This window comes from Carassius auratus, chromosome 18, assembly GCF_003368295.1.
Source record: "Carassius auratus strain Wakin chromosome 18, ASM336829v1, whole genome shotgun sequence".
In the NCBI taxonomy this organism is placed as follows: domain Eukaryota; kingdom Metazoa; phylum Chordata; class Actinopteri; order Cypriniformes; family Cyprinidae; genus Carassius; species Carassius auratus.
In genome coordinates, this window is record NC_039260.1 from 15,590,018 (window position 1) to 15,616,883 (window position 26,866).

The 26,866-nt window shown below is 38.4% G+C and overlaps 1 protein-coding gene across 5 annotated transcripts in view; it reads right to left on the reverse strand.

The window, feature by feature from the left end:
* def8 (differentially expressed in FDCP 8 homolog) overlaps nucleotides 1-26,866 on the reverse strand; it is a 110,555-nt gene that overhangs the window by 9,731 nt on the left and 73,958 nt on the right. For all 5 annotated transcript variants that reach the window (XM_026287787.1, XM_026287788.1, XM_026287789.1 and 2 more), the window contains 3 exons: nucleotides 13,386-13,499; nucleotides 13,175-13,255; nucleotides 2,124-2,264 (listed from right to left, as the gene is read on the reverse strand). In XM_026287787.1, the coding sequence (XP_026143572.1) occupies nucleotides 2,124-2,264; nucleotides 13,175-13,255; nucleotides 13,386-13,499 (336 nt within the window). The remainder of the gene's footprint in view (nucleotides 1-2,123; nucleotides 2,265-13,174; nucleotides 13,256-13,385; nucleotides 13,500-26,866) is intronic.

Below are 26,866 nucleotides of genomic sequence, written 5' to 3' on the forward strand. Positions count from 1 at the left end.
GCTGTATTTTTCTTTTATAAATATGATAAAACGAAATACTTTTTGGATATATGAAGGATGCAGTACTACTCTATAGGTACTCAAGATTAACAAGAGATTAGGTGAAACTGTGTATGTTATGTACCCTTTAACAACTACCTTGCTAACTATTAATAAACAGCAAATTAGGAGTTTATTGAGGTAAAAGTCATAGTTAATGGTTTGTTAATAGTGAGAATTGGTTCTTAAAATAAAGTATGACCGTTTTATACAACACAACCAATGAAAAGGATCAATTTCTAGTTCTGAAATTGTGACGAGTAGGGCGGGGCCGAGAGACATGGGAACAGGAGCGAGGCTGGTGGCGTGATTGGGAAATGAGCGACACCTGCTCGACCCATCGGTCTCGAGTCCCACGGAGGAGATGAAGGGATATAAAACCGGAGCGACGACAGTGACAGACGACAGAGGACCAGGCCTGGGCTTTAGTTTGTGTTTTGATCTTGTTTGTGAGCGGCAGTCGGCCGTGAGGGGCTGATGCGCTGTTTTGTGTTTATTTTGTTATTAAAGTCTTTATTTGATTGTCCGCCAGTTTCTGCCTCCTTCTTCCAGATGATTAGGAATGTTTTATCGTTACAGTGGACAAAACAGCGCAGCAGCCCCTCACAGCCGGCTGCCACACACAGACAAAATCAAAACACAAACTAAAGCCCAGGCCTGGTCCTCTCTCATCCGTCACTGTCGTCGCTCCAGTTTTATATCCCTCCATCTCCTCCGTGGGACTCGAGAGCAGGGGTCACTCATTTCCCAATCAGGCCACTGGCCTTGCTCCAGTTCCCACGTCTCTCGGCCCCACCCCACTCGTCACAGAAATATTTTAGGACTAATATATATATATATATATATATATATATATATATATATATATATATATATATATATATATATATATATATATTAGGGCTGTCAAAAATAGCGCGTTAACGGCGTTAATTAGTTGGTTGTCGTTAATTACGTCAAATTTTTTAACGCATTTCACGCATGCGCAGTGTGACAAATTATTCAGGTTAGGAAAGTCTCGTCGATCTCTGAATTCTCAAGATAGTAAAAAACAGCGGCGAGCGCCGCGACGAAAACACCGAAGAAGCTTAAGGTTTTACCCCATTTACTCTCAAATACATTCATGCCAAGCTCGATAAACAGAGACGACTTTGGTAGTTGATACGCTGGAGCTTCTTCTTCCTGTTATAGCAGTGATCCTCAAATCTGGCTCGCAAGTTTCATGCAGAGTTTAGCGCAGACTCCAATTAAACACACCTGCCTGTGATTTACTAATGATCCTAAAGACACTGATTAGCAAACTCATGCGTGTTTGATTAGGGTTAGAGCTAAACTTCGCAGGAAAGTGGATCTCGCGAGCCAGATTTGAGGATCACTGTGTTATAGCGTCCTGTGTTTCACACTGCGCATGCGCAAAACGCCTACATGCAATGCAGCGAAAATTACAGCTGTTTTGAAAAGCATATGCATTTTTACTTGGTTTTACTGGCACTTGAAGCCTTTCAGAACTTGAAAATACCTATCCTAAAGTATTGTGGCAGAGCAAATGAACACCTCCCAAAAACAAGAGTGCCCAGAGTGCTGCTTATGTGATTGTGGCGCATGTTTGTGTTTCTGAGTTCATTCTTTCGAGTTTCTCTATGCATAATTTCATAGATATGTGGCTATATTTAACCACTGGTTCACCTAAAACTCTTACACTATCTGTAGTTAAATGGCATGGTTTGATATAGTGCTCAGGTAAATTTGATCTAAGTAAATAAACTTTTGAAATTCAGAAAAAAAGAACCACATATTGATGAATCAATACATAAAAATTATGTATCTGTGTCCTGTTATTTATCTTTTGGTATGCATTTCAGAAAAAAATGGTTAGGATTCAGGTGTAGTTGCAAATAGTGATTAATCATGATTAATCCACTGAAAATTCTGATTAATTTGATTAAAAATTTTAATCATTTGACAGCCCTAATATATATATATATATATATATATATATATATATATATATATATATATATATATATATATATATATATATATATAGAAACACACACACGTATGTCCTATACCTACAAACTTACCTCACAGTCCAGTTTAATATGTTTGGCAAAAGTTGTGTGAATTTCAGTAAGGGAACAGCTGAGACGCCCGCTGGATAAGTCAATCAGATCCTGTAGGCTGTACATGTCATCATTCTCCACAAAGTGCTGACGATCTTGAAGCTGTGACATTACAATTAAACCATCTGTTATTTTAAAATCCACCATCTTTAACCTGATCCTTCCTAAATGATAATATATTTAGAGTTCAAAAATTCAAATAGTTTATACAGTACACAAGATCACAGATACAACACAGACAAAGAAATGTCTTGGTTATGTACGTAACCCTCATTCCTCGATGGAGAGAATGGAGACCTTATGTTGTGACAATACAGGAGTCTTGGGAGCCCAGATTCTCTCTGATTAAGAGAAAATAGTAATTTGCCTAGTGGATTTTGAATGCTGAGCCACTCTCTGTGCATATGGGTATAAATAGGTGACAGGTTGTCACAGTGTCTGGTCTGTGTTTTCCTGGATGTCCACTAGTGGTCTCACTTCCCAATAGTCACCCCACTGCAGGCACTATATTTCCCACATAGCCTTTGTCCCATTCATCACTGTTAATTGCACACCCGTTAATTGCACTCAGCTGTCCCCATTTTCATCCTTTTCACCTGTCCATATAATCTAATACAGTTTCTATCTGTTTCATGGAGTCCTTGTTTCATGTCACCCTGCTTCTCGTGTTCCCTAGGGTTTTTCATGTTTCTTGTTTTTGGACTGCTTTTGTTGTTACTGACCTCTTGCCTGTTTTTGGATTAGATTTTTGGATTCCCCATTAAACACTGCAACTGGATCTCTCGTTTTGTGTGTGCATTCATAGAGACTCTTTCACCTAGATATCACACTATAGAGACTCTGTCTGTTCCCGAACTAGAAAATACAAAAAACTTCCAAACCAAGTTAAGATGAACAATTTAATATAATATGATCACTGATCATAATCTAGATGTGCTCTGTTTGACAGAAACCTGGCTAAAACCTGATGATTACATTATTTTAAATGAGTCCACCCCCCAAGATTACTGTTATAAATATGAGCCGCGTCTAAAAGGCAAAGAGGGAGGTGTTGCTTCAATTAATAACAACATTTTCAGGATTTCTCAGAGGGCAGGCTTCAAGTATAACTCGTTTGTAGTAATGGTGCTTCATATAACATTATCCAGAGTAACAAATGTTAATGATAAGTTCCCTGTTATGTTTGTACTGGCTACTGTATACAGGCCACCAGTGCACCATACAGACTTTATTAAAGAGTTTTTGTGATTTTATATCCGAGTTAGTTTTGGCTGCAGATAAAGTTTAAATAGTTGGTGATTTTAATATCCATGTTGATAATGAAAAAGATTTATTGGGATCAGCATTTATAGACATTCTGAACTCTATTGGGGTTAGACAACACGTTTCAGAACCTACTCATTGTCGAAATCATACTCTAGATTTAATACTGTCACATGGAATTGATGTTGATAGTATTGAAATAATGCAGCCAAGTGATGATATCTCAGATCATTATTTAGTTTTGTGAAAACTTCATATAGCCAAAATTTTAAATTTTACTTCTTGTTACAAGTATGGAAGAACCATCACTTCTACCACAAAATACTGCTTTTTAAGTTATCTTCCTGATGTATCCAAATTCCTTAGCATATCCAAAACCTCATAACAACTTGATGTAATGATGATGTAACAGAAACGACAGACTCTCTCTTTTCTAGCAATTTAAATATAGTTGCTCCTTTACGCTTAAGGAAGGTTAAGGAAACCAGTATGACACCATGGTATGATGAGAATACTCGCACCCTAAAGAGATCAGCCCGTAAAATGGAGCGCAGCTGGAGGAAAACAAGCTAGAGGTATTTCGTATTGCTTGGTGGGAAAGTAACCTATCCTACAGAAAAGCATTAAAAACTGATAGTTAAGTTTACTTTTCTTCTATTTTAGAAGAAAACAAACATAACCCCAGGTATTTATTCAATACAGTGGCTAAATAAAGCCTCAACAAGTGTTGACATTTCCCAAAATCACAGCAGTAATGACATCATGAACTACTTTACTTCTAAAATCTATACAATTAGAGATAAAATTGCAATCATTCAGCCGTCAGCTACAGTATCGCATCAGACAGTTCACTATAGACCCCCTGAGGAACAGTTCCACTCATTCTCTACTATAGGAGGAAGAATTGTATAAACTTTTTAAATGATATAAATCAACAACATGTATGTTAGACCCTATACCATCTAAGCTCCTAAAAGAGGTGCTTCCAGAAGTCATAGATCCTCTTCTGACTATTATTAATTCCTCATTGTCATTAGGATATGTCCCCAAAACCTTCTAACTGGCTGTTATTAAGCCTCTCATCAAAAAACCACAACTTGACCCCAAAGAACTAGTTAATTATAGACCAATCTCGAATCTCCCTTTTCTGTCCAAGATACTAGAAAAGGTGGTATCCTCACAATTATATTCCTTCTTAGAGAAACATGGTATATGTGAGGATTTTCAGTCAGGTTTTAGACCGTATCATAGTACTGAGACTGCTCTCCTTATAGTTACAAATTATCTGCTCTTATCATCTGATCTTGGTTGTATCTCTCTATTAGTTTTATTGGATCTTAGTGCTGCATTTGACACAATTGACCACAACATTCTTTTGCATAGACTTGAACACTTTGTTGGCATTAATGTAAGTGCATTAGCATGGTTTAAATCGTACTTATATGACCGCCATCAGTTCGTAGCAGTGAATGAAGATCATATTGATCACAAGTGCAGTATGGAGTACCTCAAGGCTCAGTACTATGGCCACTACTCTTCACGGTTTATATGTTACCCTTGGGAGATATCATCAGGAAACATGGTGTTAGCTTTCACTGTTATGCTGATGATACTCATCTCTATATTTCTTTGCAGCCTGGTGAAACACACCAATTTGAAAAACTAATGGAATGCATAGTCAATATAAAAAACTGGATGACGAGTAATTTCTTACTGCTAAATTCTGGAAAAAAAATAGAGGTGTTAATTATAGGACCTAAAAACTCTGCATCTAATAACCTAGAACACTGTCTAAGACTTGATAGTTGCTCTGTCAATTCTTCATCATCTGTTAGGAACCTAGGTGTGCTATTTGATTGCAATCTTTCCTTAGAAAGCTATGTTTGTAGCATTTGTAAAACTGCATTTTTCCATCTCAAAAATATATCTAAATTACGGCCTATGCTCTCAATGTCAAATGCAGAAATGTTAATCCATGCATTCATGACCTCAAGGTCAGATTATTGTAATGCTTTATTGGGTAGTTGTTCTGCACGCTTAGTAAACAAACTCCAGCTAGTCCAAAATGCAGCAGCAAGAGTTCTTACTAGAACCAGGAAGTATGACCATATTAGCCCAGTCCTCTCAACACTGCACTGGCTCCCTATCAAACATCGTATAGATTTTAAAATATTTCTTATTACTTATAGCCCTGTATGGTTTAACACCTCAGTATTTGAATGAGCTCCTTTTAAATAATAATCCTCTACGTCTGCTACGTTCTCAAAACTCAGGCAAATTGATAATACCTTGAATATCAAAATCAACTGCGGACGGCAGATCCTTTTCCTATTTGGCGCCTAAACTCTGGAATAACCTACCTGACATTGTTCGGGAGGCAGACACACTCTTGCAGTTTAAATCTAGATTAAAGACCCATCTCTTTAACCTGGCTTACACATAACATACTAAAATGCTTTTAATATCCAAATCCGTTAAAGGATTTTTAGGCTGCATTAATTAGGTAAACCGGAACCGGGAACACTTCCCATAACACCCAATGTACTTGCTACATCATTAGAAGAATGGCATCTATGCTAATATTAGTCTGTTTCTCTCTTATTCTGAGGTCACCGTAGCCACCAGATCCAGTCTGTATCCAGATCAGAGGGTCACTGCAGTCACCCGGATCCAGTACGTATCCAGACCAGATGGTGGATTGGCACCTAGAAAGGACCTCTACAGCCCTGAAAGACAGCGGAGACCAGGACAGATCCCCTGTTAAGAACTTGTCTCAGAGGACCACCAGGACAAGACCACAGGAAACAGATGATTCTTCTGCACAATCTGACTTTGCTGCAGCCTGGAATTGAACTACTGGTTTCAACTGGTCAGAGGAGAACTGGCCCCCCAACTGAGCCTGGTTTCTCCCAAGGTGATGGAGTTGACTTGATTGCAAATAAATGCACAGACACTATTTAAACTGAACAGAGATGACATCACTGAATTCAATGATGAACTGCCTTTAACTATCATTTTGCATTATTGACACACTGTTTTCCTAATGAATGTTGTTCAGTTGCTTTGACGCAATGTATTTTATTTAAAGAGCTATATAAATAAAGGTGACTTGACTTGACTTAACATTTGTAACAGAAGGACTCCATCATGCCCAGATCAAGAAGTGAGGGATTTCGTATCCATTCCCCAGCCAGTATGGAGGAGCGGATGGGGAGGTTCCTAAACCTAATCACCCTCCGTCAAGAGAGGAGTGAGGTGGTTTGTTTGGTGCAAATATTTTGGACTATGGCAGTAGGACTGGGGTACAATGATGAGGCACATAAAGACTTTAACGCCTGCCTGGATGACCCTGTGCCTGAGTGGGAGATGAATGGGCTGGAGATCCTGGACTTTTGGGGGTTCACCAGGTACCTACACCATCGGTCTCAGTGGGATACCCCAGCCACACCTGTCTCTCCAGACACGATGGCCGACTCTAGACCTGTGTCTCCAGACAGGATGGCCACCAGTCCAGTGCCCTGGCACAAGAGGGTTGCCAACCCAGAGTCACAGCACAGGATGGCCGCCGGCCCAGCGCTACTGCACAAGAAGGCTGCCGGCACATTGCCACTGCACCAGATGGCAGCCACAGGTGACCATCAAGAGTCGAGTCAGGTCCCCGTTGACCCTCCAGAGTCGAGTCAGGACCCTTTTGAACCTCCATAGTCGAGTCAGGTCCCCACTGACCTCATGAGTCAAGTCAAGTCACTCTGATCTTCTTGAGCAAGGTCAAGTCACTGATGATCTTCATGGGCAAAGTCAAGTCACCAATGATCTTCATGGGCAAAGTCAAGTCAGCAATGATCTTCCTGAACGAAGTCAAGCCACAGTTGATCTTCCTGAACGAAGTAAAGCCACAGTTAATCTTCCTGAACCCAGTCAAATCACCACAGATCTACCAGAGTCTCTTCACTTCTCAGCTGAATTTCCAGAGCCTCGTCACATCTCAGCTGAACTTCCAGAGCATCGTCATGTCTCAGCCAAACTTCCTGAGCACTCGTCCTATCGTGTCATGGCCATGGAGACCATCTACCATCTCACCATGGGCACAGAGGCCACCCTTAACCTGTTCATGTTCTCTATTTCAGCCTTACCTGACCAGACTTGCTCTCCTATGCCATCGATCACACTGTGGCAATCCTCTGCTCCACCCTGGTGGGTATTTGGCTCATCCGCACGACTGTGGTGGTTCTCTGCTCTTTCCTGGGGGGCTTCTGTCTCATCTGCTTGGCTGTGGTAGTCCTCTGCGCTGCCCTGGTGGGCTTCGGTCTCATCTACTCAGCTGTGGTGGTCCTCTGTGCCACCCTGGTTGGCTTCAGTCACAGTGTGGAGCACTGGCTGTTGTCAGACTGCTTGTGCATTCAAAAATCTCACTAGAAGATTATTAAAATTAATGGCAAAATGAATGTTTGGAAATGTAAACTGATATCTTCTACTGACACACTACAGCAAAAGATATAAATAAAGATATAAATAACTGGCCTAATACTGGCCTAAGACTTTTGAACAGTAGTGTATGTATAAAGAACATATAATTAAAATTAAGTATATTTAAATAAGTGTAATTAAAGTATGCATTCATACTGTATGTGTTAAGGGCTAGAATTTCATTGGAGGAAACATCTGCAGTGTAATGAGCGGTGAACGCAGTGGAAACTTTACAGTAGATGACACCTTGTGTCCTCTGTTTCTGTTTGAGTCTGCTCGCGCTGCTCCACGCGGTCTGCGGACTGAAGAGCATGCTGAAAGACGGGGAGAAGATCGGTCTACCGCTGTTTTCATGAAATTTAAGTTGACTGACTGAGGCGATCGCAAATTTGTATACAGTTTATGGCTAATGCCATAGCCCCGCTTAAAAATCTTAGAAACGCCCTTGCTTCTTGTGTAGGCTACATTTCGGAGAACCAGGACAAATATTTAAATCGATCACTCAGGCATTTAAGAGGCACCGAAATCTGTGTTCTGATTTGTTTCAGTGCGGGTTTCGGTACCCAACCCTAGTGACTGGGCCATGATAAGACATTCGTCGAGATAGTCAAGGATCATGATGCCCATCCTGGGGCAGGATGTAACTGATGATGTATCTGAGCTTGTGAAGGGCCTAAATCAAGGCTTGCAGGTACAGAATTGGTAGAAGTCCAATGGATTGGTTTGCAGCAATCGACCTGAAGGACGCATACTTTCATGTCTCCATTCTTCCTCAACACAGACCGTTTCTTTGGTTTGCTTTTGAGGGGCAGGCATTTTAGTACAAGGTTCTCCCATTTGGGTTGGCCCTGTCTCCCCTCATCTTTACGAAAGTCACGGAGAGAGCCCTGGCTCCTCTCAGGGAACGAGGTGTCCGTATCCTCAACTATCTCGACGACTGTCTGATTCTAGCTCACTCATGAACATGGTTGTGCCAGCACAGGGATCTGGTGCTTAGACACCTCGCCTGGCTGGGCCTTCAGGTCAACTGGGAAAAGAGCAAACTCTCCCCTGAGCAGAGGATCTCTTTTCTCTGTATGGAAATAGACTCAGTCGCCATGTTCGCGCGGCTTACAAATGAGAGCACGCAGTCACTGCTGAATTGCCTGTAACAATTCGAGGGCAAGAGAGCGGTTCCACTGAAACTGTTTCAGAGGCTCCTGGGGCATATCGCATCCGCGGCGGCAGTCATATCGCTCGGGATACTCTTTATGAGACCGCTTCAGAACTGGCTTTACGACCGATTCCCAAGATGGGCATGGCAACTGGGCATGCTCCGAGTGACAGTCACTCCGGCCTGCCTACGAACCTTCACCTTGTGGAGTCAGAAGCATCTGAGGTCGCTTTGTGCCATTCACATACCGGGCAGGCTCAATCGTGCAGCCAGCGAGCTCTCACAGCAGCAGTCCCGCCCCGGGGAATGGCACCTACGTCCTGTACTTTGGAACCTACATCTGTGGGTTCTGGATGGGTCATGGATGGTTTAGGTACCTTGCCACCGCAGGTGGTAGTTACCATCACTTTAGCTAGAGCCTATGCTTTGAAGTGGAACCTCTTCATCACTTTGTGTTCTTCACGGCGTGAGGACACCTTGAAAAGCTCGATCAGGTCAGTACTTTCCTTTCTTCAGGAGGGGTTGAAACGAAGACGGTCTCCTTCCACCCTCAAGGTCTATGTGGCCGCCATTTCTGCTCACCATGACCCTGTTGAGGGTAAGTCTCTTGGGAAGCACGATCTGATCATCAGGTTCCTGAGAGGAGCAAGGAGACTCAATCCACCTCGCCCTTAGCAAGTCCCCTCTTGGGACCTCGCAGTGGTTCTATCGGCAGAGCTAAAGTTTCTATCTTTGAAAACTGCGCTCCTGACAGCTTTGGCTTTGGTGAGGAGGGCCGGCTAACTCTCACGTTATCTTGTGATCTTGTGGTATGTGCTCAAAGTTCCCAGCACTCCTTTTATGGATCACCTTTTTTTATTTATATAGTGCTTTAAACAAAATACATTGCGCCAAAGCACTGAACAACATTCATTTGGAAAACAGTGTCTCAATAATGCAAAATGATAGTTAAAGGCAGTTCATCATTGAATTCATTGATGTCATCTCTGTTCAGTTGAAATAGTGTCTGTTTTAATTTGCAATCAAGTCAACGATATCGCTGTAGATGAAGTGACCCCAACTAAGCAAGCCAGAGGCGACAGCGGCAAGGAACCGAAACTCCATCGGTGACAGAATGGAGAAAAAAACCTTGGGAGAAACCAGGCTCAGTTGGGGGGCCAGTTCTCCTCTGACCAGACGAAACCAGTAGTTCAATTCCAGGCTGCAGCAAAGTCAGATTGTGCAGAAGAATCATCTGTTTCCTGTGGTCTTGTCCTGGTGCTCCTCTGAGACAAGGTCTTTACAGGGGATCTGTATCTGGGGCTCTAGTTGTCCTGGTCTCCGCTGTCTTTCAGGGCAGTAGAGGTCCTTTCTAAATCAGGTGGTGAGCTTGCAACAACTGCCCCTGGAGAAGGCAGACTCAGGCCTGGCGCTGCCCTGTTCAGTATGTGCGCTCTGCACTTACGTAGACAAAACTCAGTGCCTTAGGACCTCAGGCCAGCTCTTTGTCTGCTACGGAGTCCAGTAGAAGGGAAAGGCTGTCTCCAAGCAGAGGTTATCAAACTGGATAATGGATGCTACTGTCCTGGCTTATCAGGCTCAAGACTTGCCATGCCCCCTAGGGGTGGGAGCTCACTCAACTAGGAGTGTAGCTTCCTCCTGGGCACTGGCGAATGGCACCTCGCTAACAGACATCTGTAGAGCTGCGGGCTGGGCAACACCTAACACATTTGCTAGATTTAATCATCTCAGTGTAGAGCCTGTGCCCTCCTGGGTACTCGCCCCTTCGGGCCAATAAGCACCTGCTCGGTGTCAATCTGCTTGCTGCGCCATTCCACTCCACGGACTGGATGCGTGCGCTGTTCCCCTCAGGTGAGTTCCTCAGTTCAGAACCCTGGGTTCCTCCAGCACTGTTGATGTCACCAGCACTTGCATACATGCCCCTTGGGTCAGCCCTGTTTGGGACTAGGTGCCTCCATGTGTTGTGATTCCCCTTTCTGGGCAATCCCACGTCTGTATGTCTACAATAAGTCTCTTCGCAGCATGATCCTTGATGATAATGCCAGAACGAGAGTGTAGTTCCCAGCCATATCATTTTCTGTTGGTCTTAGTACACAATGTATCGACAGAAAAGTCAAGTTTTAAATAGGAAAAAACTCTTTGGTCATTTTTGAGCGATTTACTTACGTTCTAATTAGAGATGTTCCGATACCCTTTTTCTCTTCCCGATACCGATTCCGATACCTGGGCTCAGGGTATCGGCCGATACCGAGTACTGATCCGATACCTGGGTGTATATCTGTATATACAGCTGTATATGCTACTAGCCCTGTGTAAATTGCTAGAATTTTTTTATGGTGTGCTTCAGACAGATCCCTCAATAAAACATGAACAAATACATGGTGAACTACTGTATTTATTACAGTATTTTTATTATCTAACATGAATTTGACAGTATTATTTATTTTCTTATGCAAAAAAGAACTTCAAATGCAGCCAAAAATCTAACACCGCAAACTAAAAAAGGTATTTAAGTTTTACAATATAACTGTATAAAAAAACTGCAACAAATAAGTCTAGGAATATAAAAAAAGATCTATTAATCAGATAATCTCTAACAAGTAAAAAACAAGTAAAAAACAAGCAACCATCTAGGCATAATTATTATTATTATAGAGATGTATTATTATTACTGTAGGCTACAACAGTAGCTTTATATATTGTCAATTTACTCATGTAAACCAAACATTTATTTTAATGGGCTGCCATGAAGATCTTTGAGTGTCTGTGTTTATGATATGACAGTATTCTCAAATGAAACGGTAAATTCTCATGAAGTGACGGTTTATGCGTTCGTGTCCTCATGACACACAGCAGAGACTACAAAACAGCGAGCTCTCGCGCATCTGTGCCAGTCACCCACAGAGATGTAGATTTTGCGGGAGTAATATTTAAATAGTATTTTGCAGTTTAATATTCACAGACACTAGTATATATTCGGCTACTGTCTGGAGCCCTGCGTTTTGACTTACACGGAAGCGACTGAACGCAGTTGCCGGTACTGAATATACTCGAGAGTCTGTAACTACCGGTACTACAGAGACATACTGCTAACCACTGATCTATAATATAGTAGCGGCTTCACTGTCTTTTGGCAGTTTAGAATGTGATGAGTGATCCAGTCATATATAAATAAGGGCTGCTAACGCGTTTTCATTTCTTCTTCGCTGCTCTAAACAGGGCTTGCTTGTGGCAACACAGCACAACTTCCTGTGTTTTCAATGCATTTTGAGCAGCGAAGAAGAACCGTGCAGCGGTTAGGCAAAGCTTGCGGTCATAACTAGGTCTTTTTTAAGAAAATGGTATCGGATCGGTATATGGGTTCATGTACTCGCCGATGCCGATGCCAGAATTTGTTGTGTTATCGGAGATATTTCCGATACTAGTATCGGAATCGGAACAACTCTAGTTCTAATCCGATTCAATGATCTACGCTAAGCTAAAACTGCTACCACCAGACCCGAAGATCGGCTAAATGGATTCGTAAACAGTAAAACTACTCTAGGGGAGTTGAAAAATGAGCCTTTTTTTTTTTTTAAGTCCTTCCTTTGAGGAACACATGATCTAAAATTACACTGTCATCAGTGATGTAAGTACCTATCACTACACAGGCCTAAGAAATTGCATATATTAATATCCACTGCAGAGTTGATAGTTCAGCCCATTTTACCGCTGGATTAATTTGATAAGCTGTAAAACAGTGATTCTGTCAATATTATTGAAGAAAGTTGACAACAGAGCTTAATATTAAAACTACTCTTGTAAAATGTTGTTAATTCAAAAGTATTATACTTGTCAAAAACAGCACTATTTGTGTATAGTAAAGGTATGCATGAGATACAAGGTATGCATGTAAGGCCCTGTCCTAAATTTAATTCAGGAGTGTGTCCAGGATGGCTGTAGAGTGTCCCTTTTGTGGTCACTTTTGTGGCCCTGATGCAGAATTTTGCTGAGTTAGAACTGATGCAGGCTCCACAGCACAGCCAATTTACGGCCAATGCCACTAAAGTATAAACTCCAAGGAGAAATGAAAGGGTATAGGGCACCCTTTGTGACATGGCCTAACTGAGATTGTGTCCTAATTACTTACATGCAACAGGAGTCGGGCCTCCATGGCCTCCTTACAGGTGATGAAATATGGCTTCATTAGCAAAATATCCTGACGTAATTTCTGAAGTACAAGAATGATAAGAAATATAATTAGATAGCTTACTATTGGATGCTGTTTCAGCAAATGTTCATAATGACCCGCTTTACAAATAATAATACAAGATGTCCATTGTCACAATTAAAAAACTTACTCTGATTTCCACCAGCTCCTCCACAAAGTTAAAGAGAAGAGGGTTGATTTCCTTCAGTTTGAGCACAGGCCTGGTTATCATCAAAGCAAGATAGCGCATTGATGTACGACACACCTGAACACATCAATACACACACCACAATCAAAGTCATAAGTCACCTTCAAATTGAAAAATATTCATATGTAACATTTTAGGTTAAGGGACAATTCTCACTATTAACTACTTGATATATATGTGGAATATTACATGATTAGCCATGCGATATGAATGTATATCAACACAACATTAATTCAGCCGTAGTCAATCACATCATGCCGATATACAGCCATATCGCATGGCTACTCGTGTGATATTACTCATTCATATCAAGTATGATAACTTGCATCTGATACAGTATTCATTCTTCAACTCAATCTTATATTCACAATAAATTATCAGTTTAAATGTCTGCTGGGGAAAGCAATATCTTTGTCACACTATCCTTTCATCTGTTAAGGATGACAGTGCTGCTCAGTGAATTAGTTGGCTAAGTCTTTTTGGTGTTACTGAAAGTAAAAATAACTTCCTTGTTTACAACTCTGTTTCAGTCTTTTCAATATTCAGCAGTATTTACTGCTGAGTCGCCATCTAACTGTGGAAAAAAGTTTCGATATCACTTGAAAATCATACTCCTATAAGCCAATTAGATTTGAGGACCAGAAAGAACTGTTAGATCCAAAAAAAAAAAAAAAAAAAAACAGTTTAGTGGCATATTACAGGTGATAATGTAAATAAGGGATGCACCAAAAACAAGCAGCCAGGGACAGGAATCAGACGTTTTTCTTCATTTTTGAATTAAACAGTCTGTGTAAATACATCAAATGGCACTTCAGGTTATTGCACATTTTTATTGCACAATGTGTGGAACATTTAACTGTTCATGAGGTGTACTGCCTGGGGGAAGAAACTGCTCTTATATCAGACTGTCCTGGTATTTGTGGCTCTGAAGTGGTGGCCAGATGGCAAAAGTTAAAAAGGCGATAACCTGGATGTAAGCCTTTTCCTCACTCTGGATGTATACAGTCCTTGAAGGGAGCACCAATAATCCTTTCAGCAGTCCGAACCATTCTCTGTTGTCTTCTGAAGTCTGATTTTGTAGCTGAACCAAACCAGACAGTTACTGAAGTGCACAGGAAAGACTCAATGATGGCTGAATACAATTGTTTCAGCAGCTCCTGTGGCAGGTTAAACTTCCTCAGCTGGCAAAGGAAGTAAAACTTTTGTTGGACCTTTTTAACAGTGCAGTCGATGTGAGTATCCCACTTCAGGTCCTGAGAGATGGTGGTTCTCAGGAATCTGAATTACTCCACTGCTGCCAAAGTGATGTCTATGATGGTAAGTGGGGAGTTTCTCTTGAAGTATAGTATTTAAATCGTACTGAGCTGGATGATGACATCACTGAATTCAATGATGAACTGCCTTTAACCCTCTGGAGATTATTCACGCGTATACTTTCACTTTTGATCGTACAGATAAGAGCTATACATCAATATAATATTTTTTGTATACAGACATAATAAAAACAAGACTTTCTGCATTTATGAAATAAAGATAACAAACAAGGTGAGCTTTCTGCAGCCTTTGTCTGCGGTGAACTATCTCAGTGAATACTCAACAAAGATACATGAGAGATATATCTATAGAAAGTTTGACATGTCTACTTTTAAACTAAACAAGTTCTACCAAAAAGAAATATTCTGTGATAAAGTAATCCATATGAAAACAACGCAATATCCAGATTTTCACGTCTCCCTTCATTATATCTAATGCGCCCACGTGCTGAACGCTGCGCGCGGCTTGTAAATGCCTATACAGAAAACAAAGCAGCGAGACTGTTCTTCAAGTTTTTATTTTACTGTTTGCTTCGTGATGAGAGGAATAAGACATAATTCACCCCAAGAAGATGTGATGAGGATCAACTCAGGATTTGCGTTTGGGATTTCCTCAGAAAAAACAATGAAGCACTTTATTCAGCAGAGATCATAAACATGAGTAAGTCTCTTTTTATTTATTTATATACTTGTATAAGGTTTCCCATAACGTGAAACATTTTACAAGTTAGACTTTTTCCAAACTATAATTCCTAACTAAATGTATAATCAAGTGAAACATTATGAAGTTTTAATAACAATATACACCATACCATTCAAAAGCTTGATATAAATAATATAAATGTAACAAATAAATGTAAATGTAACAAACAATGCTGTTCTTTCAATTTATCCACAAAAAAACCCTGAAAAAATATGCACAACTCTTTTTTACATTAATAATAATAATGATACTAATAACAATATACTTTTTTTTTTTTTTTTTTGAAAATCAGTGTGTGACTGCAGCACTGATGTTAAAAATTCAGCTTTAAAAGTAAGCTTTGGTCCTAATAAACTGTTTAAACAAAGGAATTAATGTATAATTATTATTAATGTAACGATTATATTGTTTATATTATTAGTATTACAAAGGCAAACATTATAATACTTTCTTGTTTTCCATCAGCATTAAGCAAATAGACATTTATATAATTTAATCAAATCTTTAAATGGCTAATGAACATTTAATATCACAAACCATGCAAACAAGTCAAATCTAGATGTGAGATCTTGTAAAGTGTGCATTTTTATCCAGCATGATTTCCTGTTCTGTTTGACGGTCGGTCCGTGTGAAATTAATGCTTTAAATTCGTGACTTCAAATTATGCTGCGATTTATGCATTTGACCACTGTCCATGCCATTTTCTCTGCCTGCTGTATGTAAAATGAGTGTTACCCTGGGTTTATCTGAAAAATATGATTTGCAATGCACACAAACTTACCAGAATACTGAGTGCCCTGTTGGCTACAGTGTTTACCTCCTTTTTAATTATATTTTTATTAAATATTTATTTATTTGTGAAAAATACTTTATCATCCTAAAAGGGGGGGGGGGGGTGAAATGCTATTTCATGCATACTGAGTGTTTTACACTGTTAAAGAGTTGGATTCCCATGCTAAACATGGACAAAGTTTCAAAAATTAAGTTGTACGTTTGAAGGAGTATTTTTGTTCCAAAAATACCTCTTCTGGTTTGTCACAAGTTTCGAAAAGTTTTTTTTGAGTATGGGTCTGTGTGACGTTAGATGGAGCGGAATTTCCTTATATGGGTCCTAAGGACACTTCTCCCGGAAGAGCGCGCGCTCCCGTATAGCAGAGCAGAGGAGGAGAGACATTCACTGATCAGAGCGAGAGACCAAATTGTCACAAAAGAAGTGTGTTTTTGGTTGCCAGGGCAAGACAACCCTGCACAGATTACCAAAAAAAAACAGCATTAAGGGACCAGTGGATGGAGTTTATTTTTACAGAGCATCAGCGGAGTTGTGCAAGTGTTTTCGTTTGTTCCCTGCATTTCCAAGATGCTTGTTTTACAAACAAGGCCCAGTTTGACGCCGGATTTGCATATCGTTTATTTCTTAAGGATAATGAAGTCCCAACGAAAAAGGGTCACGATCGTGTGTTGGAACCGCAGGCGGTGAGTAAAACTGCTTCAAATATCTCTGTGTTGTTAACTTAGCTATCGGCGCGTAAGCACATCAAGTAAACAACATGCGATGTTGTCATCAAACTGCACTTTCCACATGTACAGCTTAAAAAAAAGAATAAAAAAAAAAGACGACCTAAAGTGGAACTTAGTCATTTTCCAAAACCGCTAAGCAAATATATACAGTTTCAATACATACCACATAGAGACGTCGTTGCTGATGCTGCTCTTGTTAAATTTCAGCCTCTGGATCTGATTCTGGATCATAAATATAGACTGTTTCATCGGGCGCATGTGCCTGGACCTAACTTCCGGTCTGTTGGCTGCAGTGCCTTGCCTTCTACAAACGCAGTTACAGTTAAGGTGATGAGTAGACTGAAGTTGGGCTCAGGTGGTTGTGCTGCGGGGTGTGTTTCCCATACATTTATTTTATTTTTGGAGACTCGCCACAATTTTAAAACTGAACGATTTTCAAAAAGGCTTCGTTGAATAAACATGAGTAACGTTACGTACTGCACTTTTATTAATAATAATTCCTTACATTTATATGTTTAAATATCAAAGCGAGGCACAGGTGTTTTTATATCGCTGTATTTCTGAAGGAAGACTTGCATGTTATATGCCTGATAAAGCAGCGTGTGAGCGTAGCTCTGCTTTGTTTACAGCTGTTACTGAGAAACCTCTATTTCTCGCGCTTTATGTCTATGCTTTAAAACATCTCCTGCTGGCAAGTAATGAATTTGCATATTCATTAAGTCCGCCTGATCTACGCAGCAAACATATTTTGTTTGTTATCAAAAAATGTCTACTCTAGAGGGACTTGGCTGTTGTTATTTATTCTATTTGGAAGTCTACCGGAAGTTAAGATAGGTCCACAATACGGGCACGCACAGTAACGTTTGTTTATATTGTTGCCGTTGAAACCGTCTATACGGCTGAATCTGACTGTTAGCCATGGTTTGTTTTGGATGATGTTTTTTTCCTCACGGTAATGTCACAGCTTCCAAACGCTCTCAACGCAAAAGCCTACTCGCGCTCGTGATTCTTTAGCTCCGCCCACACGCCACGCCTCCAGGCGCTCGTGTTTTTCCGGGAAAAATCAGTACAGACTATATTTCTCTTATAAATATAATAAAACTAAAGACTTTTTGGAGTTACGAAGGATGCAGTACTACTCTATAGGTACTCAAGATTAGCAGGATATTAAGTGAAAACGAGCATCTCACCCCCCCCCCCCCCTTTAAGTATACAGTAAGTATGTTTATTTTACACATTTACTTTTTCAATCCATTGTCAAATGATTTCAAATTTCTTAAATATGAATAAAAATATGTTCCAGTCTGGATCCCGTGGCAGCTGTGATCCATCATGGAGGCAACTGTTGCTTCACCAAGTACTAGAAGGAGTGCTACCTATAGGTAAACACAAATTTAAATTTAAATAAGTGGTAAAATGAGTGTTAAAATGAGAGTGAAGAGGAGGAAGAAACATGATCATAATAATAAAAAAAGGAACAAAACAAAGAAAATTATTAAAAAGTAATAAAAAAATAAAGTAAAAACAAAAATAATACTAGAATAAAGAACTAAAATGGGAGGTAACTAGAATGGCGAGAATGACAATAATGACTAGAAGAAGCAGAAGGGAAATAAGAAAGTAATACTAATTGAAATGCATGGATTTAAGGAGAGAGAAGTTGACCTCTAATAATGCCCACAAAGTGGAGTGGATGAGCCCAGAAAAGGTGAGATCAGGAGGGTAGAGGTGGAGCCTGCCCTCTAGCGTTAGTCTAAGGTGCTGGGCCTTAAACCCAATCGTACTTAAAACTGAACGTGTTTAGTGTAAGATTACTCTCGTTATAATGGACAATTTACCGCAGCTTTGTTAAGATCAATGTGACTCAGATCCCAACAGTTTCTTAAGAGTTTGTGCAACTTAACTGCACATTGATGTGTGTCAGGATTTCTTCACTGCCAGTAAACAATAAAAATTATAAGCAAAAGGGAATATTCGCTGTTATACACATTTAACTTGATCAAGGATTTACAAACTCCCATTTACTTTACAATCAGTTACTGGCTCACAGTGTTCTTACGATCAGAACTGCATTATAAGCCACGTTTCCACCGCAGGAACTTTACCCAGGAACTAGGGACTTTGGCCTGGTACTTGGTGTGTTTCCACCGCAGGAACCAGGAACTAAATAAAGTTCCGGGTAAAAAAATGCCCCTCAGAAAGTCCCTGCAAAGTTCCGGAACTTTCGGGGGCGGGATTTTGGCACTAGACATCCTGATTGGTTGAGTTCACGCAGCATTGGTTGAGTTCAACCACCATTTATTCGGATCAACATTTTCAAAATATTACTGTTATTGTGTCATGAAATGTAATTTTAAAGGTATTTCAGGCGAGAATGTAGTTGTTTAAAACTCAAATCTGTTGTTTATTTATAAAGACAGCGCCTATTTAAAAAAGTGTTTCACCGATCTCGGAGAAGGTGAGCTCCACACGATCAGCGGGAGCTCAGTGATCATCTATCCGACCAGAAGCAGCCTCACCTCGAATAGACCTTCTGATATGTGCCGCTGGCTCTGATGTCTCTTTAGTGGATTAACATAAAATATAATTCAGCTGCGGGGTAAATCTAACCGGTTTTCTTTGGTCTGTATTCAATTTATCTATATGTTAAAATGAAAATAAAAAAGGCAAGTCTATATAATATTTCGTTTCATTGTAATGGCTGTATATAACGTTACACATATCCCTGAACTAAGTACATTTCTGCAGCTGTTATTATGTTTAAATGAAAACGAAAGGAGGCAGTGGTATTTTATATCCTATTTCATTTTATTGTAAATATACTGAGGGGACAATTGCAGTAGCCAAAGCGATCTGAGATCACACAGCATTGGTTGAGTTCAACCACCATTTATTCGGATCATTTTCAAATATTACTGTTATTGTGTCATGAAATGTAATTTTAAAAGTATTTCAGGCGAGAATGTAGTTGTTTAAAACTCAAATCTATGGTTTATTTATAAAGACAGCGCCTGTTTAAAAATGTGTTTCGACGATCTCATAGACGGTGAGCTCCACTCGATCAGCGGGAGCTCAGTCCTCATGTATCCGCAGAGAGCAGCTTCACCTTGGATAGACCTTTCTGATATGTGCCGCTGGCTCTGATATGTCTTTAGTGGTTAAACAAAATATAATTCAGCTGCGGGGTAAATCTAACAGTCTGTATTCAATTTATCTATGTTAAAATGAAAATAAGAAAGGCAAATTTATATAATATTTCGTTTCATTGTAATGGCTGCATATACACATATCCCTGAACTAAGTACATTTCTGCAGCTGTTATTATGCTTAAATGAAAACCAAAGGAGGCAGTGGTATTTGATATCCTATTTCGTTTTATTGTAAATATACAGTAAGGAGAATTGCAGTAGCCAAGACGAGCTGACTGAAGTTATCAAGTATGCTGCTGTTTATAGATTTACCGGACTTGCGTCGTCGCGGACATCACACTCCCGAGTCAAATGCACAAAGTCTGAACTAACTACCGAGGGTGCACGTCCAAAATCAGCTTAATTTTTTTCTTTTTTTTTAAATCAGCGGTACTTTGTATTGAGAAACGCGCGCAGACCTACATCACCAGTCTATTTGCCTAATCTTCCCGGTACTTTACACCACGGTGGAAACAAAGAAAGCAACAGGTCTGGGGGGAAAAAAGTTCCTGGGAAAAAAAGTTCCTGGTACAAATGTTCCGGGTAATTTCGGTGGAAACGCGGCAATAGGTGCACATTAGTTAGCTACTTTAATGCAGTCATTCCCAACCATGCTCCTGGATAATTTAATTTAATATTATAAACTGCAGTTTACTTTAACATTTAACATTAAATAATGTTAATGTTAAATGAACGTGAGAAGTTTTCTTTGTCTCCATTTATGGCCAATTTGCATGTTTATTGCAGGTCAGGAGGATTGGTGCAGTTTTACCCAAAATATAGTACAAATAGTATGATGCATTTCCCAATCACATAGTGTAAATAATTGTTAAAGAAATAAAGAGCAAAAAAAAAAAAACATCTAGAAGATATAAAACCAGAGATACATTTCATATATCTGAATGTAAACTGCTAAACTAATACAAATAACGAGTGGTAACTAGGCTAATATAATAGGGAAACCTACAAACAACTTATGCATATACCAGATATATTTGTAACTGATTAATTATAGTCTGTATAAAGAAAATGTCTTTATGTGTGTGTTACGTGTATTGTGAGCAAGGGCGTAGTTTGCTGAGGTCTGTAATTTATATGCAAATGACAAAAGGCTAAAAGGGTCTCCGAGACATAAAGCCCAAATGATCATCAATGATCCTAAACAGCTACTACACTACTCCAAAGGCCTTTGCGATGGTAAATTCCAAAGATCTTGAGTTTTCTTTAAAGAGTGTGTACTTGGTGGCCTGACATATTTCCATGTTTCACCATGAAAAAGGAAGTTGTTGTAACTACACAATTTCCAATCTTCCCTAAACATCACACGTTCTCCTGGCCTGAACACATCTAAAGGCCAATATTCTGTTATAATCATAGCACCACCTGCTGGCAACAGGAAATAGCTTGTTTTAGAACAACTTAAACATGCAATTTTTAATCTGCACTAGACTTCGTATGTTTGATAAAAGTCCTGGCTTGAAGACTCCTACATTCCAAAATTCAGTTAAAGTCTGGCACACACATGTTTGTTAAGATTTGTGGTTTGAATACATCTAAAGGCAAATATACAGTTACAATCATAGTGCTAACTGTTGGCCACAGGATATATCATGGTTTACACTAAACCAAACATACCATGTTCAATCTGCACCAAACTTTGTATGTTTGATAAAAGTCCTGGCTTGAAGACTCCTACATTCCAAAATTCAGTAATAATCTTAGTGCCACCAGCTGGTAGCTTAAAGTCTGGCACACATAAATTACCTTGCCATATTACTTCTATATTTACCACTTTATACCTTGTGCAATTTTCGGTCATTTCTAACCAGATCATTTAGATTTTTTTTTTTAAATCGTAGCTTCACCAGAATTGCACTAAACTTGGTGACTTTTATGAGGACCAGAAAGAACTCTCAGATCCAGAAAAAAAATACACAAAACACACAAAAAAGATTGAGGGCATGATTTGAAAAAGTGGTCGTAAAAAAAAAAAAAAAAAAGGCACCTTCATATGAATCTGGACAGCATCAGGTGTTTTATTTATGGGGTGTAGAATTGTTTCTTTCAATGAATGTAATAGATTATATATCATAATAGTAAGGCTATAATATTATAAATCAGGTTGGTTTGTATTGCTGACGTAATATGTAAATTATATGCGACTTGCACTTAGACCATAGTGCGGCCCGCTGGAAAAAAAGGTTGAGAACCACTAGGTTGCTGTCCAATTTTAAACAGGAATTGTTCATTTTAAAAAAATCAAATTATAATAATCATTTAAAATTTCTTTTTTACTTATAAACTCCTTGAGAATTTAAAGTTAGTTTAATAGGTTTTAATTGCTTAAATTATTTTTATTAATTAATAATATGTTATCATGTTTATTCTTGTAAAAAATACGTGGGGGCAATCCGAATATTTGTTTTGCTTTACCTATTTATGTAGGCTACAATTATTCAAAAAAAAATAAATAATAAATATAGCTGCAAGCAGCAATGTCGGGCTCAAGCCATCAGTGCAACGCCACCCCGGTGGCATCGGGAAAACTGTGCCCAGCGGGCATAAGCATTTACAGTAACCCTCTGACAACCAAGTTTTAAGGGATGCGGCAGTTAAAGGGTTAATCCGACCAATCTAGACTTTGAAATCACATACACAGAACAATATATATATAACTTTAGTAATACTTTATTTTTATATTTATAAAAAATGTATAAGGTGTGCATTGTAGCTGACACCTATATGAACACATTACAATTGTTTTGTGACTGCAAGTCTTTCTTCTCAAATGCTATTGAGCTTCAAATTTGCATTTGAGCCCATGTGAAAAAGTAGCATAATTTACATATGACTTACAGTTTGTTGTAATAAATATCAAACATTCAAATTAATTGTGCATTATAGCTGTCACCTAGATGAACAATTACAGTTGTTTTTATGACTGTAAGTCATTCTCTTCAAATGCTACTGACGTTAGAAAAGTGTATAACAATATCACATGTAACTTTAGAGACCGGCCCTAAATTTGAGACTCTCGAATGTCCAATGTCAAGACAACTTTATGCCTGTTTTTTTTTTCTTTAGTTTTCTTTTCTCTGTGCCGGATTGCTGATGTGCTATACCCAGGCATAGATGTCTATCCATCAATTACGAACATTCAGCCGCAAACATGAGGTGTGAGCGGTCGCGAGCACATATTGGAGAATGGCGCATGTTTTTTTTTGTTTTTTTTTTTGAGCAACTGGGATGGTGCCCCCTCTGGGAGTTGGTGCCCTACGAAGACTGCGTATTCTGCATATAGGGAGCGGCGGTACTATCTGGAAGATATATTCCTCAAACCGTCGTACAAGAGGAGGTGATGCTAGTACTTCAAGAATCTCTCAAAACCTATCTGTTCATAAAGCCTATATATAAAGTCTTAATATAGTATTCCACAATATGTTGTGCTATTCTAATACTATTGTGTTTTTTTATTGACATTGTTATTTGCTGTTATTTTTTGTTTTAATATTGTTACTGTTGTTACTTGTTGTACGGTGACCTTGAGTGGTTTGAAAGGCGCCTTAAATAAAATGCATTATTATTATTATTATTATTTTTATTATTATTATTAGCTGTACCCTTGATAAAAAAAAATAAATAAACTTATGCAATTATATATATATATATATATATATATATATATATATATATATATATATATAGTGTACAGTTTTCTTTTATTGCATCTTGAAATAAATGTTTCTGAGCTCTGTGTTTGTTTATTTTGTTTATTTTTATTTTTATTTTTAGGAAGATTACAGTCTTTAATCTCCTCAAAATAAATGTGCATATAAACCATGAACAATTTAATTATAGCTGTATTTATAAAATGCTTACTAATGACTATTAATTTTGGGAGTAGGCTAGCAACAGTTGATGTTGAGGCCTAAGATATTTCTTAAGCTGTAATAATGAAAAAACAACAACAACACCAAATTGCTTTTTTTTCTGCTGGTGATTAAAGAGATGATTAAGTCTCCCTCCCTCTCTCTCTCTATCTCTCTCTCTCTCTCTGACACCAAGCCCATCCCCTCTCCCACACATTCACACAAACTCAGCACACACACTTAACACACAAACACACACACACACACACACACACATTACCCAGAGGGACAGAGTGACATCAGATGTATGGTAGTTTTTTAATTTTCTATCATCCATATAGTGTTGTATAGTCATGAAACTATGCATATTTCCTCAGCATGACTTGTCTTCTATGTGTACATTTTGTTGAAGTGTTTAGAAGCTGCACTTAAAAAAATAAAAGACATTTACTGGTTCCTTTTTTACTGTTATTTCAAAAAATCACCATGACAAAACCATTCAAGCTATCCAAAATTAATTCGCACCTGTTCTGTAAGATACATTCTTTAAACAGTGGTAAAAGAGGATGTGGTGCTGATCCTTCAAGAGTCACTCCAAACTTATCTGTCCATAAAGCCTATAAAGAATTATTCTTAATACACAGTATTTCACAATACTTCAGCATATTATTCTAATTAAGTGAGGGTCATTTTATCAGTAAAATACATATTATTTTTCTTTGAAAGATTTCTATAAATGATTTAAATCATACTTGTTTCTACAATAATTATTTAAAAGTAATCATATATTGGTACTAAGAATTGCAAGCTTGATTTATAAGTTATGATAGTTTTAATTTTATGCTGGCTCTTGAAAATGATAAAGCTATGAAACTTACTGTGCTTCTTTCAAATGATTACTTCTACGTATATAAAAAAATTATGAAGAGTTGGAATGAAGAATGTTAAAGATATAGTAAAATAACTATTGTATTTTTTTTATGTTACTTTAATAAATCGGTATGGCCACACCATTTAAGGTATCCTAAACCCATTCGCAATTTAACATCTTCAGTATATTGGCATCATGTTGAAAAAGTTTGGTGTGAACTACTTGTGTCTTCTTGGAGGAGTATGATTCATTTACAGGCTGATTTGATCATAAATCCACAATAAAATTTCTGAGTTCTGTATCAATCTGTGTTGTTGTTTGTTTATTTTCATTTTTTTATTTTTCATAGGAAGATAACTGACCCTTTACTCTCCTTTTTAATAAATGTGCTTATAAACCAAGATCAAGCTATTTATAGCTGTATTTATAAGCTGCTTATTAATGACTATTTAAGTTGGGACAAGACTTTATAAAGCATGAACTGACTATTTACTAATGAGTGCAGTTATTATAAAGTGTTACCAATGCATTTACTAATGTTAACAAATTAGACATTATTTTACAGTGTTATAAAATCCTTTAATGACTTATAAGCATTTGTGAAAGTTCTGCTTACATTACAGCTTAGTCTTCATCTGTGAGCTGAACAGTTTTACTGTTACATCCATGAGATTATGTAAATTAAGATAAATGTCATGTCACAGGATGGAATAGGTCAGTATCAAATGAGATTGAAATTATTATTTGCAGCACAAATAAGTATTTTTAGAATTTTGTTTTTAATTCCTGAAACTGTCAGAAAAGGATAAGGCCTAAGAGATTTCTTAAACTGTAATGAAAACAGCAATGTTAGCAAAAGCAACAAAAAATAACAATTTAAAATAAAAAAAATGTTCTGGTGATTAAAGAGATGATTAAGTATCTCTCTCTCTCTCTCTTTCTCTCTCTCTCTCTTTCTCTCTCTCATTGTGTCTGCCACTCAGCTCATGCCCATCCCCCACTCACAGACACACACACACTCAGTCAGCACACATACATTCCTCAAACAGAGGGACAGAGTGAGTTGAGATGTCTGACAGTTTTTTAATTTTCTTTTAATCATACAGTGTTGTAAAGTCATGAAACTATGCATATGTCCTCAGAATGATTTGATCTCTGTATGAATTTTTTTTTAAGTGTTTGGAAGCTGCAATTTAAAAATACAAGACAATTAATGATTCCCTTTTTACTGTCATTTCAAAAAATCACCACGACAAAACCATTCAAGCTAACCAAAATCCGTTCGCAATTTAAGTTCCTCAATGTTTTTTCAACATGTAGACAAAGTTTGGTGAGTATAGTGAACATTTCCTGTGAGGAGTATGCATTAAATCAGAGCTCAATTTAAATATTCAAATCAAAATAGCCGACTTCCTGTTGGTCGTAGCTGATGACTGTGAATTAGAATGTTGTCCGTCTTGAAAAGAACAATTTATGTACCAAGTTTGGTGTCTGTAGCTAAAACTAACCCCCCCACTTTTGACAAAAGGTGGCGCTATAGAGTGCCTCCTTCACACCCTTTTAAAAGCTTTTGCCATTGTCTAGCTATCACTAATACTGATATGTGTTTTGAGTTTCATGTAAATCTGAGCTTGCTGTCTGCCTCAAACTCACCATAACAGAACATTCAAGTTTGAAACGTTGCCATGGTAACACTATATCAGATATCAATGTCCCCACAACAGATTTACATCGGCTGTGTTTTGTCATTATTCTGATGAAGTTTTAAGTAAATAGAGTAAAAATAAGATGCTGAATTCAAAGCATTTGGAAAATGACACACTTCCTGCTGCCAGTTGGTGGCGCTATAATGTTGACTCTTAATAGTCACATATATACGATCGGTATTATACAACGAACAAACCAATGAAGTTTGATCAAATTCAGGAAAGGTATGTGGATGTTATTAGACATTTCCTGTTT